The following is a 14,480-nucleotide window of genomic DNA, read 5'->3' as shown; positions in this document are numbered from 1 at the left end:
CCCTACAATACACGTCCCTATACAATGTTGTACAACGTAAGAAGGATTACGTCGCCACATTATTACACTCAGTGCCTCTTAATATTCAGTTCGGTAGGTCCCTGGTAGAGGAACATTGGAACTCCTGGTTGCATTTGGTCAGACGGTTGAAGAACGTTCAATTAACTGACCAGCTAGATACTATTCACTAGAAATTATCTACGTGGGTGATAGTTTTCCAGTAAAATCAATGTACCTGGATTTGATTAATTATGGGCCACTATCGAGATCACTACATATATGGAATATTAAGGTACCGTTAAGAATTAAAGTTTTCATATGGTTTGTATACAAGGATGTTGTTCTAACTAAGGATAATCTGATAAAGAGAAGAACACTAGCAAGGGTATGTAGTTCTAGATGTTGCTATTGCGATTGCAATGAAACCATAATACACCTCTTTCTCGACTTTCCATTAGCAAAATTACTGTAGCGCAGTGTACATGTAGCTTTCAACACCAATCCACCGATGAACATTAATACGCTATTTGGGACGTGGCTCATTGAAGTAGACGTAACCATAGTGAATCATATTTGCATTGAAATATATGCATTATTTTGGCCTATATGAAACACTAGGTACGATATGATTTTTAAAGGCAAAATCTTCAGTAAATTTTTGCAGATTATCTTCAGAGCCACCGTTTAGAACCGTACATGATCATTACTCACTCATACAGACTACAGGAAGCTTATGGTTATTTGGTGCAACCGATGGAAGACGGTAGCATAGGCTATGTTGAGCCGATTTGAATGACGAAATAATAATATACTAGGTGTATAATCATTGTAGTCTATTTTTGTCTTGCCGTATTTGCTCGGTTTCTAGCCATTTGTGGATCTTAAGAGTTTTTTTATTTATGTGGCAATTTTATCAACGATGATCATACGACCATTGGAGATGCACTTAGTATCCTCCTTTTCCAAAGAAAAAGGCATAGTGAATATATTTATATATATATATTCTGGGGTGTCGCTCATGCGGCCGGCACATACATAATTACATATGTATCAGAAATTAACCCACTTACTTGTTGAGACAGCAGCTTAAACTGACAAGTTTGCATCACATTAGACACTACTAACTACTACTACATTGTACCTCATAACAGTACTGGACTCCATATATACTTTGCAAATCTCGACCAACAAAAGCATAACAGCTCCATTAGTGCCAGTGACAGTGGTGGAGTAAACCAGTCAAAGAACAGCTACTCAATTATCATCTTAGACCCTTCATTGCCTCGTAATAACCCCAGCCTAAACCATCCCTTCCTCTACGCTCCCCTGAGTAATATCGCCATAATCCAAGGGGGGCAAACCAAAAAGAAGCACCAAAAGCAGCAGAGACCCTCGCCGCCGGTCGCCGCCGATGCCTTACAGGCAGAAGCAGCCGCCGTTGTACTTGCCGCCCTTCATCTGCTCGCCGACCTTGCTCACCGTCACCGACGACGGCGCGCACTCCGCGGCCAGCCGCACCCTGGCCAGCCACCACCACCCGCTCCCGCTGCCGCCCTTGCCGCCGCGCTTCCTCCTCGACGCAGCCGCAGCCTGGGCTGCCTCCGCGGCGAGGCGGCGGTTCTCGGCGCGCAGGCGGTCGATCTCGCCGACGCCGGCCTTGCGCTCGGCCTCCCAGGCGGCCATGGCCTCGAAGCACTCGCGGTTTCGGAGCTCCAGCCCGTACACCTGCGCCTGCAGCGCCTCGACCTTCCGCCCGAGCATGCACGCCCGGTGGTCGTCCCGCAGCTTCACGGCCAGCCGCGCCAGGTCTGCCGCGCGGCGGCGCGTGTACCCGAGCTCGGCTGCCGCCGCCGCGGCCTCCTCGTCGGCGGCCGAGGCGCGGAATGCCAGTCGCGCGTTCTCGCCCAGCAGGACGAGCCGCTCCGACTCGAGCACCTCCAGCAGGCTGCCCTGCAGGTCGATCTTGCGCGCCGACTCGGCCCTCCGGCGGTCCGCCTCGTCCGCCAGCACGTCCCGGTCCACCCACGCCATCACCAGCTCCGCCACCACCAGGTCGGCGAAATGAATGTGGTCATCGGCGGCGTTGATGCCGGGGTGGGGCTGGTAGGAGAGGGAGCTGCCGGCGTCGGAGGAGCGGTCGTCGACGTCGGAGGAGCAGTCGGAGGCAGAGATGGCGTTGAGGTTGGCAGAGGACTTGGCGTTAGCGTTAGAGAGGAGGGACTGGGCGTAGCGGTCGGCGAGGTAGAGGTAGCGGTGGTGGAGGTCGGTGAGGAGCGCGAGCAGCTGCGGGCGGCGGCGGTAGTAGTTCTCGGCGCGCTGCGCGAAGGAGTGGTCCGCCGCCGCGTCGTCGTCCGGCACGCCCGCCGCCAGCGCGCGCACGCGCTGCTCGATGTCTGCACACACACACACACACACACACACATCAATGCTCAGAGGAAATGCATGCATGCATGCATGGATCAAAGTAAAAAATGTTGGGAGTAATTATGTGTAGAAACCTTTCATGTTGCAACTAATTTTATGTAGAGAGTGATCCTTTTAATCGTAGAAGAAACTACAGATATATGCAAGGGTAAAAACAAAACAAAGGAAAGAAAACAGTGGAATGTGAAGTGAGAGTGCGAGTCCGTGACATGAGCGCTCGCTGGCCGTGTATTGGATTTTTGCGAGCACTGCGGCGGCCTGCAATGCATGCAGTGCAGGTGAAAGGGTTGACCCGGGATAGATGATGGCTTTGCCAACTTTGTCACGTGGCAGTAGCAATGTTCCTTTTCTTTGCTAGCGAACGAATGTGCGTGCATGCATGCATGGTTATGGTTTTGGAGGTGGGCGTGGAGGAGTTGAAATTTCGAAATGGGAAATCAGGAGGAGAGGAGGTGGCGAAAGCAAAAGCAAGCAAGGAAGAATCCAACCACAACCCAACCCTGATGGCTGATGCAGTCATGCAGAGCAGAGGACGAGATTTTTGGAGGGAGGAGCTAGTGAAGAAAAGAAAGAGAAAAGGCGTCATGGCTTGGGCACGGCAGGAGGCACAGTCGCACGCACCGGTCATCTCCCCTAGCTCCTTTAAACAATGTAGGTACATACATACCGCGGAATAGTCCCGTGCCCGTGCAGGGCATGAACCGTTGTGCTCTAGTCTGTAGAGCACTGTCACTCCTGCGCTCCCTCGCAGCCACAGTCCACAGTGATGATGCTACTAGTCGGTGTCCGTAGGTGAGAATCCTCGGCGGCATTAATGCGAATCACAGGACACCCGTGACCGTGAGCTCTCTCCCCCTCTCTCTCTCTCCCTCTCTCTCGTCAGTACTGTACTACACTGTACTGTGCTAGTACCAGCAAGCAAGCAAGCAGTGTGCGTCATAGGAAAGGAAGGAGGTGGCTTCATCGGCATGGGACATGAACCGGCCCACGCACAGAGCATGAAGAGAAGATGTCTGGCACGAGAGAGATAATAATATGAGGAAGGAGAAATGGATGGGTACCTGCGATGGCCGCGTGGAGCCAGGGCGGGCACACTTGCATCATCTTATTCACTTGATGCTCCTCCTCATGCTGCTGCATCATCTTCTCCATGCCAAGCCTGCCTCCTGAATTGGCTTGTTGCGCTTGCCAACTTGTGATCTCTCGCTCCGATGAGAGAAGAGGATGCCGGCCCTGGCCTGCTGGCTGCTGCCTCCTCGTAGAGTAGAGTAGAGTAGAGTAGAGTTGCGTAGGCAGATGTAGCTGGTGGCTGGCTGACTGCCTCCGTCGTCGCTTGGCCTGCCACGGCCGGCGATTGCTGCGTTAGGGAAAGGGAAGGGAAGGCGCGTGGCACAAGCCAAAGCCAAACCCACGCCGCTCGCTCGCCCGCCCGTGAACAACAAGAGCTTAATTTGTTTCTTTCTCTTTCTGCAGAGCGCTCGCCAAGTCCCTGTCCCTGTCAGTCAGCATCAGCATCAGCAACACCAAACACAAAGCAAAAGCCATGGCGTCACGTAATGAGAAAGCAAGCGGAGTAGAGCACAGTTGTACAGCAATACTAGTACTAGAAGAAAATAAAACAGCATGAGGAGAAAAAATGGGGAGGGCGCCGCTGAAACAGTGGACAGCAAGGCTGAGGCTACGTGACATGACGTGAGTGTGGTGGACTTGCGGGCTACTGCAGGACACGAGGCCGTGTATGGAGAAAAAGTAGGCATGGGAACAGTAAGCAGTAGACAAGAATGCTGAAGCGCCGAGACGTGACGCCTTGCAGCTGCAGCTGCGGCGTGGTGGACACGATCATCCGTGCATGCTCCATCGGGTCCTACGCCGTCCAGCAACGATGTGACCTCCCACGAATCCCGTCGTCACGAATCTCCACGCGAGCGGGCCCAGAGGAAAGGAAACGGATGATCATCTGCGGATGCCATGGCGTAGGTAGGTGTGAGCATAGGCATGGCATGGTGATTTCAAATGCTTAACCCGCCTTGATCATCACTTTGTAAACACACCTGTGGCTCAGGCCCAACACTAGCACTAGAGTAGTATTTGCATTTGGACTATTAGTACCAACAAGATTTTGTGGATGCACAAGGCCGTTACTCATATACTATAATGTAACACTTAATTAATTAAAGTGGCCATGCCATGCCACAGTTGGGGAATACTAATAGTACTAATAATGAATACAAGAGGACATTGGAGTGGAGATGATCGCTGGCTTCTACTGCTAGTATAATAAGTACTGGTAACAAGCCTCGTTTTTTTGTTTTTTCCCTTCCTTTCCCAAACAGAGGGACAAGTCTTAAATTCTGGACCCTTTTTTACTGACCAATGTAACTACTACCACTAGGAGTAATACTAGTAATAGTACCACTACTCTACTACCAAAGGAAACAGAGGAGGAGGTCCGTCATGAAGCGTGGAGGGGGACAAGGACATGGAATTACTACTACTACTACTACTGACCAGTGTTCTTCCTGTGGAGGACAAGCAAGGGATCTATCTATTTAGTTGCTGCTATTAAACAAGCTCCCAGCAATCTCTTGTTCATATCGCCGTGGTTCATGGTTGGAAAATATGCTAGCTAGCTAGCTAGCTCGGACGGAGGCCCTTTATCCGTCCATTACATGGAATAAAAGGTGGAAATCTAATAGTAGTACAACATGAGGTGGTTCGATGCATTTCAAATTAAAGTTACCAACACCTTTGCTGCTGCTGCTACAAACAAACGGGGGAGACACACTGATGAATCATCTCTCCAGAAACGGCGGCACAGAGAGAGAGGGGGAGAGAGAGAGAGAGGGAGGGAAGGCTACTTACAAGTAGTCAGCAGGGATGGACGCGAGGAAGAGCCATGGATGAGGAAGAGGATGGGGAGGAGGGAGAGAGCGCCATTGATCTTCCTCCTCTGCTTCACTCTACTCTCGTCTCTGCCTCTCTGGGAGGCAAAGGAAGCAGAAGCAGCTGGCCCTTCCTTCCTTCCTTCACACTGGTGCTGGTACTACCACTGGGCACACAGAAAGAAAGAGACCTCAGCTGAGCTGAGCTGAGCATATATAGCTAGTTCGTGACTTGTGTGTGTCGTCCAAGCAAAAGCTTCCAAGGACAGTGGCCGGGGCAGGTCCCATCCTTCATCCCAGCCGTTCACGGTGTCCAACGGGCGGTACAGATGAGACCTTGGCCGGGGCCGGTGAATGTAATTAATTCCAACGGAAGCAGCAGCAGAAAGAAAAGCCAAAAACAACAACCATGATCCGTTACAGGACGGCTTCGCTTTATTATTATTATATTATTATACGGGCGTCACTCAATCAATCATACCAACGGGGTTGGCGTTCACAGGTTTCCGCCCAAAAACACTTCCGAGGATTCGAATTTCAAATTCACAATTCACCAATTTCCTGAATAAATGCGGTGGATGAAACCAAACACTCTGGAATACGATATTTCAATGGCCCTAGAAACATAATGCCACGGAAGAAAATGACCTTCGGAGAAATCGGCATGCCAACAAACAGAGCAGCACACGAGGACTTGAACCCGCTGCCCGGCTTGCCAGCCAGAATTGCACGAAAAACATTTCAAGGATTCAAAATTCGCAACGGGATCTCACTCACGGCAAGATTCTCGCCGATTTCCTAAACATAATTCTAGTGCTTGCACTCGCAGCAGCTCTGGCTATGAAACTTCTATGGCTGGTAAAGAACGCCTTCAAATAAAATGGTCTCTTGAAAACAAACTGTAAAACGGGCAGCACATTACAAACACATGGAGCTTTCCTACTTAGTTGCTATATAAGTTGTGCTTACATGTCAGGCTAAACACAGGGGTGTCGACTAGTAGTGCAATAATCAGGGAAGACGTTAACCTCTGTGATAATTAACTAATGTCTCAGCTTAGATGGCGGCCCCAATCGAGAAACGGCAAACTGAATCAAAAAAGTTGGAAACATGATACAACATCATCATCCCCTCCCTTGGGAGGAGAAAATCCTTCTATGCCTGTTTTGTCACCCCCTACCGACGATCCCTACTATGCGCGCTTTTCGTGTTATCTTCACCGTCATCTTCGGCCTCGCACTGCCCGGACTCGGGCCCCGAGACCTCGCCGGGGCTGCGCTTCTGGCCGTCCTCCGCCGCGCCATTGTCCGAGTCCATGGGCACCGCACCTTCCTCCTGGTCGCCCCCGCTGCCGCCACCGTCCGTCTCGGGCGTGGCCGCGGCAACCTTCACGCAGCCAAGGCATAAGATGCATATTAAGGGTTATGATAGCCCAGGTATGCGCCAGATCATGCCCTAGGTACCTGTGGCTCTTTGGGGTGAGCTGAAGTGCCTTTTGTGTCTTCCCGTTTAGGCCGTTTGGCCTTCTCCCCGGGCTTAGAATTGAATTTGGCGCGGACGTCGGGTGGCAGGAGCTCGGGAGGTACAACCCCCTCTATCCCGTAATCACAAAACTGAAACAAGGCGGTAAACATCAGCTGATGATAAAAACATGGCAAACTAGACATGGATTTTGTGCTCACATACTCATGGCGGTTGAATTAAAATCATAGTATTCCATTTATTTATTTTGGTGAGAAAGCATGTGAACTAGCAAAATATGCCCATTTGTGACCTGTATAAAAGACATGATGAATGACTAACATAGCAATGAAGGGGACAAATTCGGTTCCTCTTGTAGAGCACATAAACATGTGTATTGCTCTTGCACAAATGTTTGCTAAGCACACATTTTTACACAAATACATATTTTTATTTTCACATTTTTTTTAAATGTAAGACGTTTTGGCAGTTTAATTTGAACTACCAAAACGTCTTATATTAAAAAAACAAGGGTGTACAAGTAAAAGAGACTGTAATAGCAACAACATAATACATACCCGAGAAAATCCCTCCAAATCTTGCCTGGCTTGAAACCGTAAACCTTTCCAGCAATAAACCTGTTTAAAACAAAAACTGCTTTTGAGACCACCAAACGTATTCAAAACAAGATTGCAATGATGTTTCTGACATCAGGTCATATACGCAAACCCAAAAATAACACTCTTGAAATCGGCGTCCACGAAATGAGGACCTCAATTCATGAACAGTCCACTGAGACACTGATAAAAGCTCAGGGCCTTTTGTTTCTGCCTAATGTGATTTGAACCATCCCTGTCTTGGTGTGGGTCTGTGGGACGGGTGTGGGTCTGTGGGACGAGACCCGTTACCGGTCGAGAACTATGTCAACAACATTCTCTTCTTCACAGAGAGCAGTGCATATCAGCATTGTGTCAGGTAGATCATGGGCTGAGAGGACCTGAATTTTAATAACAGAGGATACACATGCCTGCTTCCAAGTGTTTTTCTTTTACCATGATACATGTTAGCACAATAACGTATTAAATTCCCAGCTTAATCCCTACACAGATCAGCAAATATGAGAAAATTATATTTATCTATTCAGTTTTTAGCACAACTTCTTTGGGAGAATAATATGTTACTGGTTCAATGGAGAGCTGGGTCCGATTTAATAAATCCTTGGCATCAACTACAATTTTAGGTATGGATGACTTGCGCACACATATTAACTAATTTGGATCCAGCAGAGTTCCTCGTCAGAATCTTTTAGTACAGCAGTCGCTCGAGGAAATAATTAGGCCGGGATTTGAACTTACGCGATTATTTTTGTGATGATACTCCTCCTCAATTCCAGCAGATGTGTCCATCTGCAATTTTTCATTCAAAGTCAGTATTAGAGGACTATCCTAATAAGTAAAATAAAAGGATGATTGAATCAGAGGTGTAGAATAAAAATGGAAGAAAAACTGAAGTGCTTACATCTTCTGCCAGTGGTTTCCAATATTCTGTAACTGATGGCATGCGGACTCGGTCAGAATCAGTCAAAGCATCCTGCAATTTCAATGCAAATGAGATGTGTGTTCCAAAAAACTGAACCTTCAAAAACTGTATGGCCAAAAAAGGTAACTCAAGGCACATACAGGTAATTGGATGATAATTTATCAATACTGTGTAGGCCATTCAACCAACAGGGCAGTAACTTGCAGCAAATTTGTACAAGGCCCCTGTCCTGCTGAAATGTCCCCACTCAAACTCATATTTCTTAAATAGAAGTAAATTTGGAGAGTAAGAAAAGGTAAGTTCTTTTATACTCTACCAGTACGAAAAAGGGCCTAAAAGGCTAAAACCAGCGCTTTTTGCAGTTATATACATTATAATACCCAGTCCAATAGGATAATAGCGGGGGGTTGTAGCTTAAAACGTACAGGGTTTAATTCTGCCCATTTCCACAGTTGGGCAAGTTCCTTGTTTCCCAATCTCCACCTTGGCTTACTACAACAAAAGAAGAAAAAAAAGTGAAAACAGCTATAAATTAGTACAGTGAACACAGTAGAGCACAATATAATAAGCTCTCATATTACATGAGTGAGAACAGCTTAAAATTCTATCAGTATTGCACATCATAATACGCTCTCAAATTACAAGAGGGAAAACAGCTTAAAATCTATCACCGGACTAGCCAGTATTTACTGTTGCCCTATATCTTCAATTTATCAACTAGTAAATTCGGGATTTATACTACGAAATTGGTACGGAAATAGGAAGTGTGTTGGGTCAAATAATTTATGCAGCACTTTATATGTAAATTCATCAAATGGTTACTTTCTCTTATACAAATCTAGAACAAAAAAATTACAATGAGGCAATCGATGTTATTATCCATTCCTGGATCCTTCACTGTAGAAAATTATAATATTTGGCAGGATTCTGAACAATATAATACCACACATGGACTCCATAACCCGTCTCACTACATTAATTAGCATACATATGTCCTGACATTTGATATGAAATGCTGGTCAAACTGGTCAATTCCATGCTTCTCTCGAGACAAAAATTAATCAAGTAGTGAAGGTTCCAAATGCTAGGCAAAATAATGATAAAAATCTAGGCATGAAACTCCAAAAACCAGCTAGGCATGAAACTCCATATGTATGCTTCATTACGGTTCACAAAAAGGTGTTTTCCCGCTACATGCACCAAGTTACACCTGACTCTGAAGTCTGAACGAACTAACAGCCACTACAAAATTATCGAGTGCTTAACCAAATATATATCATTTTTATGGATAACCAAATATATAACTACTCACTAATAACATGGTCGATAAATGCAGTTTTCGTGGTTAATATTAAAATGATTTCTGCTTTCAGACAGTTATACACTTACAAACATTCTGCTCGACTAAGCATGCTAGCAGCAACACAAATAAGAACAAATCAGAAAACATGTAATGCCTGAAGAAAGCAAGTAGCACACCGTTTTCTGGCTCCAGCTTGACCTGGCTTCTTTTCAGAAGGTTGTTTTTCAAATGCTGGACATCCATCTCTCTTCCACCATACCTTTTCAAAATGCAAGCAGAGGGATGAGAAGTGGTGGTGGAAATCCTGCATCAAAGGTATAAGACTAGTACACTGCAGCAAAGTATATACCCAGTTTTTCTCCCGTTCAAGAATATGCTCGATGCTTTGTAGGAATTCCTTCCCTTTCGGTGGAATCATCTCCAGAAGATTTTTGACACGCTCTTCACAGGATTTGATTTCCTCTTTCTGATTAAAGGGGGACAAGAGATAAGATTATCTTATCGACAGAATTGACTCATAACTGAATGATGGTCCAATAAGCCCCTCAAAGAAACCAATAACTAAGACAATCACCTATAATTATATTTGAACCCTTTATGTAAAGCATACACCTATAATTGGAGGCCAAATTGAACAATGTTATAAGACTATAAGAGTATAAACCAATAGGTCATAACAATTAATTCTACCAACATAGGTATACCTATAGGTTATTATCTGCACTGCAGAGTCACACAAATACCAGGAATGACACACCCAAAATAAAGGATTTCACAAGTATAAATGCCACGTTTGTCACATAGCTGTTGAAATGTCACAATATACTGCTAACAGTTATGTAATGAGATATGAATTTACCAAAATGTTGAATATTACTGAGTTACATTGTCCCAGGTCTTCATACCTATGGTATGTGAGTTATATTACCTATTTACTAAGTAATAATTGCATGTCAAAATAAACAGTTAGGGTATTTGTTTACCATGCTCTCGGATGGACCATCCTTGTCACTCTTTCCAGGCGCCTGGTGAACAGAATAATTTAGTCAGTGATTCACACCACACAGATAGTAGCAGGCTAATCAACGACAGGTAACTGAGCTGAAATAATGGGAACAAGTACTACTGTTGTCTATGATGATCGCAAGATTCAGCATGTACATTCCAGTTCATACATCACGACCCAACAAAAAATTAGCTTGATAGTCCACATTAGTTATAGGTTATAACTTTCCTTCAGATTATTGCCAGATGCATGTCAGCATTCTACGGCATTGATCATACATTATGCCACAGTAACAGCAGCAACCATAAGTGACAGTAATGCTATTATATCAACTATGGCCATAGTTACTCTTAGCTAGGTACATGAGAAAGTTAGCGACTGCATCTCCTTCCCATCAGTGTCATTTAAAATAGTGAGAAGCTGGCCAGTGTGGAACACAAGCAGGTGAGACTTGCATGGAAGAGAGAAAGCGGAGAAAGAAGCAATTTATGTAATGGCACATGTAGCCCAGATGCAGTCACTCAGCATTTTAGACTTGATTTGGACAGAGCACAGGAAATAATACATATAAATATACAGAACTAAGATGCAACGAAATTAAAGAAGATTTACAGGGAGAAGTGCTATTTTTTTGCTTTTGCAGCTATTCAGAATACAAAAACATTATCACGGAATGGACAGAAAAAGAAACCCCTGAATGTTTGGAAAATTGAACAAGAATGTACAATAGGGACAAGCTGATGTTAGATTACAACCTAAACTCAAAATATGTGTACCTTGAGATAGTCAAAAAATATAAGGCATTGGACAAGGATGTGGCGTCGAAAACTTGCGTCTTTCAACTGCATATAAAGAATGTTATACGGTTATACAACAACAGTGAACAGTCACAAAAGAAACTAGTCAGTTGCTCAACAAGAATTACCTCCAAACCCATCAATTTACTGCTAGTAAGGTACTTAATATTAAAGGCAGCATCTTCCTCCTGCTCAAGATTATTATGTTTTCCGTCAGCATCGCTGAGAGGCTGAGCCTCAAATGTGCTTAACACGACCTGAAATTTAGTTATTAGCATCAAACAGAAGTTCAGAATAGAAACATTGAACAGGGAAAGGTAAAAGGCTGCATGTCAATGGAAAAATAAAGGAGAATGTACCGTTAAATTAGACGAGAACTTTTGCCACTTTGTTGGATTTGTAGTAGTCAAGGCTGGGTTCCTGAAATGCTCCTAGAATGAAAATAAAACCCAAAGTTAAGAACTGAAGGAACCTCACGTTCAGAAATTAACAGGTGGCATAATGATGATTTTGAATCACAGAGATTAACAAGCACAATATATCAACCTGTAGACTCCACAGGGTCTGGTAGAAGTTGAAATCAACAGAAATTCCTGTGATACAGAGGCGCATTAGGAAATGCTATCATTTACAATACACTTGCATGAAGATGGGAAAGAACAGTATAAATTTGCGACGTAACATTCAAAATATAAATCATATAGCAGTTATTCTTGTCAGGACAATTGTACTGACCGTCAGTGGCATCTTTCTCGTATTTAGTTTCATTTGATGTGTTGAAAACTCCCTTGATATTGAGAGCTGATAAGTAAAAACAGAAGAACAAAAATAAGCAGTGTACCCAGAGGATAGTTATAATTCCTTGTCAACAAGGAGCCAAACTAGCTGGAGTAGCGGAAGATGTAATATGCAAACCTGAACGCTCTGACAATGGGAAGAAATGTGCCAGGAACATGATAATGCGTCCGCAGAACACAACATCGTTCGACTGAAATTTCATAGTATAGAATACAAACTATGTATCAGATGAAACTCCAAGAAATAAAACTAGTGCTCTTGAGAAGCTCGCTGAAAGTAATGGTCGAAAACTTTTCACTGATAAGGCCAATAGCACATTTATTACACAATAAAGTTATCACTGGAAAGCTTGTATTGAACAATTTCAGTTTGGTAGTAGATAAACCACCCACCAGTCTCAGTTTAATCAGTACTATGATAACTACAACAAATTAGCTAAAGATTAGACAAAATAAAATAACCAGGCTAACCTTTGAAAGTCTTCGAAGTAGTTGGTTGCAAGTCCTCAGCATAACCAACTTGCCACGCCCAAATAGCTCTTGCTAGAATTAACCCAAAAAATCCATTTAGCAAAACAATGAACATACATTATGTGAATCATACCGGCACCACAAACCATTAAAAAATGAGTGCAATTCACAAATTCACAATTACCTTCCCCAAGATATCCTGCTTGCTCTCAATATACCCAAAGACATCTTTGCAGTCTTTGATAGTTGACATATCCGTCAGATCTTCCAATAACTGGAATACCATGCCACCCTCAACATGCCCTCTTTCACAAAGGTAAAGCATGATATCTAATATGGCAGAAGTTGGATTTATCAGAATAAAATAAACACTATGCATGCTTTCAGTCTCAGAAACTGATGTGGGTAATAAAAATATTTGGACAAGACTGGTAAAAGAATTGTGACTGACCAAGAAGACGTGTTATCAGGCAATTAGTTTCCCCGCTATCCAATGAGTTTCCATATTGCATAATTCCTTTACCCGATTGAACTGCAGATGACTAGAGTAAAATTATGAAACAGAATCAGCAATCGAAATTGGCTTCTAGGATTGCATGATGAGCAAATAAAAAGTGCCTGGGCAATTTGCAGTCGGTCATCAACCATAATAATAAAGAAACATTTAGTGGATTGCATATAGCCACGTGGTCAGACAACTGAAAATGTGCACATGAGTTTGCGTGAAAGAAGCTTACTACAAGTTCCTGCAGCAGCCTCCGAAGAGCATTCTCCAAGGTCTGGTTCTCCTCTAGAACCAGCACGGTTTGCTTCTGCGAAATCAGATGAGAAACCGGCTTAAGATTACATGCCTATGCATTTATAACACACCACAGCTCAAGGATTACCAAATACATACAGTAAAGCAGAACAGGACTGATATCGTCTAACAAAAAATCTAGTTGTGCGGTAGATACATACCTGAGGCTTAATCGCTTCCTGAACTGCCTGGAGGGCGAAAGCTTCGGGGGCTTCGTTCCTAGACAGCGCGGTCCGGAACACTCCCTGCGACCGAGCAAACGATTCGAGTTTAGGGAAATTCCCGCCCGAATTGGCGGCCTATCTTCCTCCCGGACTGGAGCATATCGCGCCGAAGCGCCTAGGGTACGGGATGGGGGGAGGGGGCTCACGATGATGCGGTCGCGGTCGGCGTGGCTGGAGACGGCCGCGGGCGCGGAGGGAGAGGAAGTGGCCGCGCGGTCCTTGGCGAGGAGGATGCGGAGGCCGGAGTTAGACGGCGGCGGCGAGGGCTCCGCCATGGCGAGGGAGGCGACTCGCTGGTAGGGTTCAGGGACTGGTCGCTCTGTCTGGTCTGCTTCCACGGACCGAACGGCCTGCGTCTCACTTGTAAAGTTACTTTTTTTTTATCTCGGGGATCTGTCGTTTGTGGCGATGGTTCGACCTCTTACGATCCCCTCCTCCTCCAGCTAGCACTTTCATCGATTTTTTCCAACCCTTCATAAACCAGGCGATTAAATAAAGAAAACAACCGGTTCACTAAAAAGGCCCTCTACCTCCGCACCTCGTACATTATTAACGAAACGATAAACCCCACCACCCCGCGCACGTCTTCCCCATCGTTCAGCCCCACGCCCGCCCACCCCTGCCCCCGCCCCACCAGCCCGCACGACGCCCCGCCCACCCCGACCCCCTCGTCGCCGGCGAACCCAGCCCCGCCGAAACCCACACCACGCCGCCTACCCCCGACCCCCTCGCCGCCGGCCCCCATGCTGCGCCTGCCCACCCCCGCACCCGGCCCAC

At 45.5% G+C, this 14,480-nt stretch overlaps 2 protein-coding genes across 3 annotated transcripts; both read right to left on the bottom strand.

Moving 5' to 3' along the window:
• Positions 1-1,086: 1,086 nt before the first annotated feature.
• On the bottom strand, positions 1,087-5,495 carry LOC123450043 (kinase-interacting family protein-like). 2 transcript variants are annotated; one of them, XM_045127440.1, is made up of 3 exons: positions 5,287-5,495; positions 3,486-3,919; positions 1,087-2,393 (listed from the first exon to the last, which is right to left on the bottom strand). In XM_045127440.1, exons 2-3 carry the CDS (start codon positions 3,574-3,576, stop codon positions 1,417-1,419), a joined length of 1,068 nt encoding a protein of 355 aa, XP_044983375.1. In that variant the 5' UTR covers positions 3,577-3,919; positions 5,287-5,495; the 3' UTR covers positions 1,087-1,416. The 2 variants fall into 2 exon arrangements, with proteins under 2 accessions (XP_044983375.1, XP_044983376.1); XM_045127441.1 differs by lacking the exons at positions 3,486-3,919; positions 5,287-5,495 and adding an exon at positions 2,499-3,476.
• A 681-nt stretch (positions 5,496-6,176) lies between these two features.
• LOC123450042 (THO complex subunit 1) lies at positions 6,177-14,043 on the bottom strand. Its single transcript, XM_045127439.1, has 21 exons — positions 13,850-14,043; positions 13,641-13,724; positions 13,418-13,492; positions 13,132-13,222; positions 12,865-13,010; positions 12,681-12,752; positions 12,328-12,400; positions 12,148-12,213; positions 11,959-12,005; positions 11,772-11,843; positions 11,541-11,669; positions 11,392-11,457; positions 10,593-10,634; positions 9,959-10,075; positions 9,786-9,868; positions 8,732-8,798; positions 8,286-8,357; positions 8,123-8,173; positions 7,346-7,405; positions 6,770-6,919; positions 6,177-6,692 (listed from the first exon to the last, which is right to left on the bottom strand). Exons 1-21 carry the CDS (start codon positions 13,976-13,978, stop codon positions 6,483-6,485), a joined length of 1,902 nt encoding a protein of 633 aa, XP_044983374.1. The 5' UTR covers positions 13,979-14,043; the 3' UTR covers positions 6,177-6,482.
• Positions 14,044-14,480: the final 437 nt, after the last annotated feature.

The sequence above is a fragment of the Hordeum vulgare genome, chromosome 4H (assembly GCF_904849725.1).
Source record: "Hordeum vulgare subsp. vulgare chromosome 4H, MorexV3_pseudomolecules_assembly, whole genome shotgun sequence".
Lineage (NCBI taxonomy): Eukaryota > Viridiplantae > Streptophyta > Magnoliopsida > Poales > Poaceae > Hordeum > Hordeum vulgare.
This window is presented reverse-complemented; position numbering and strand designations above follow the sequence as displayed.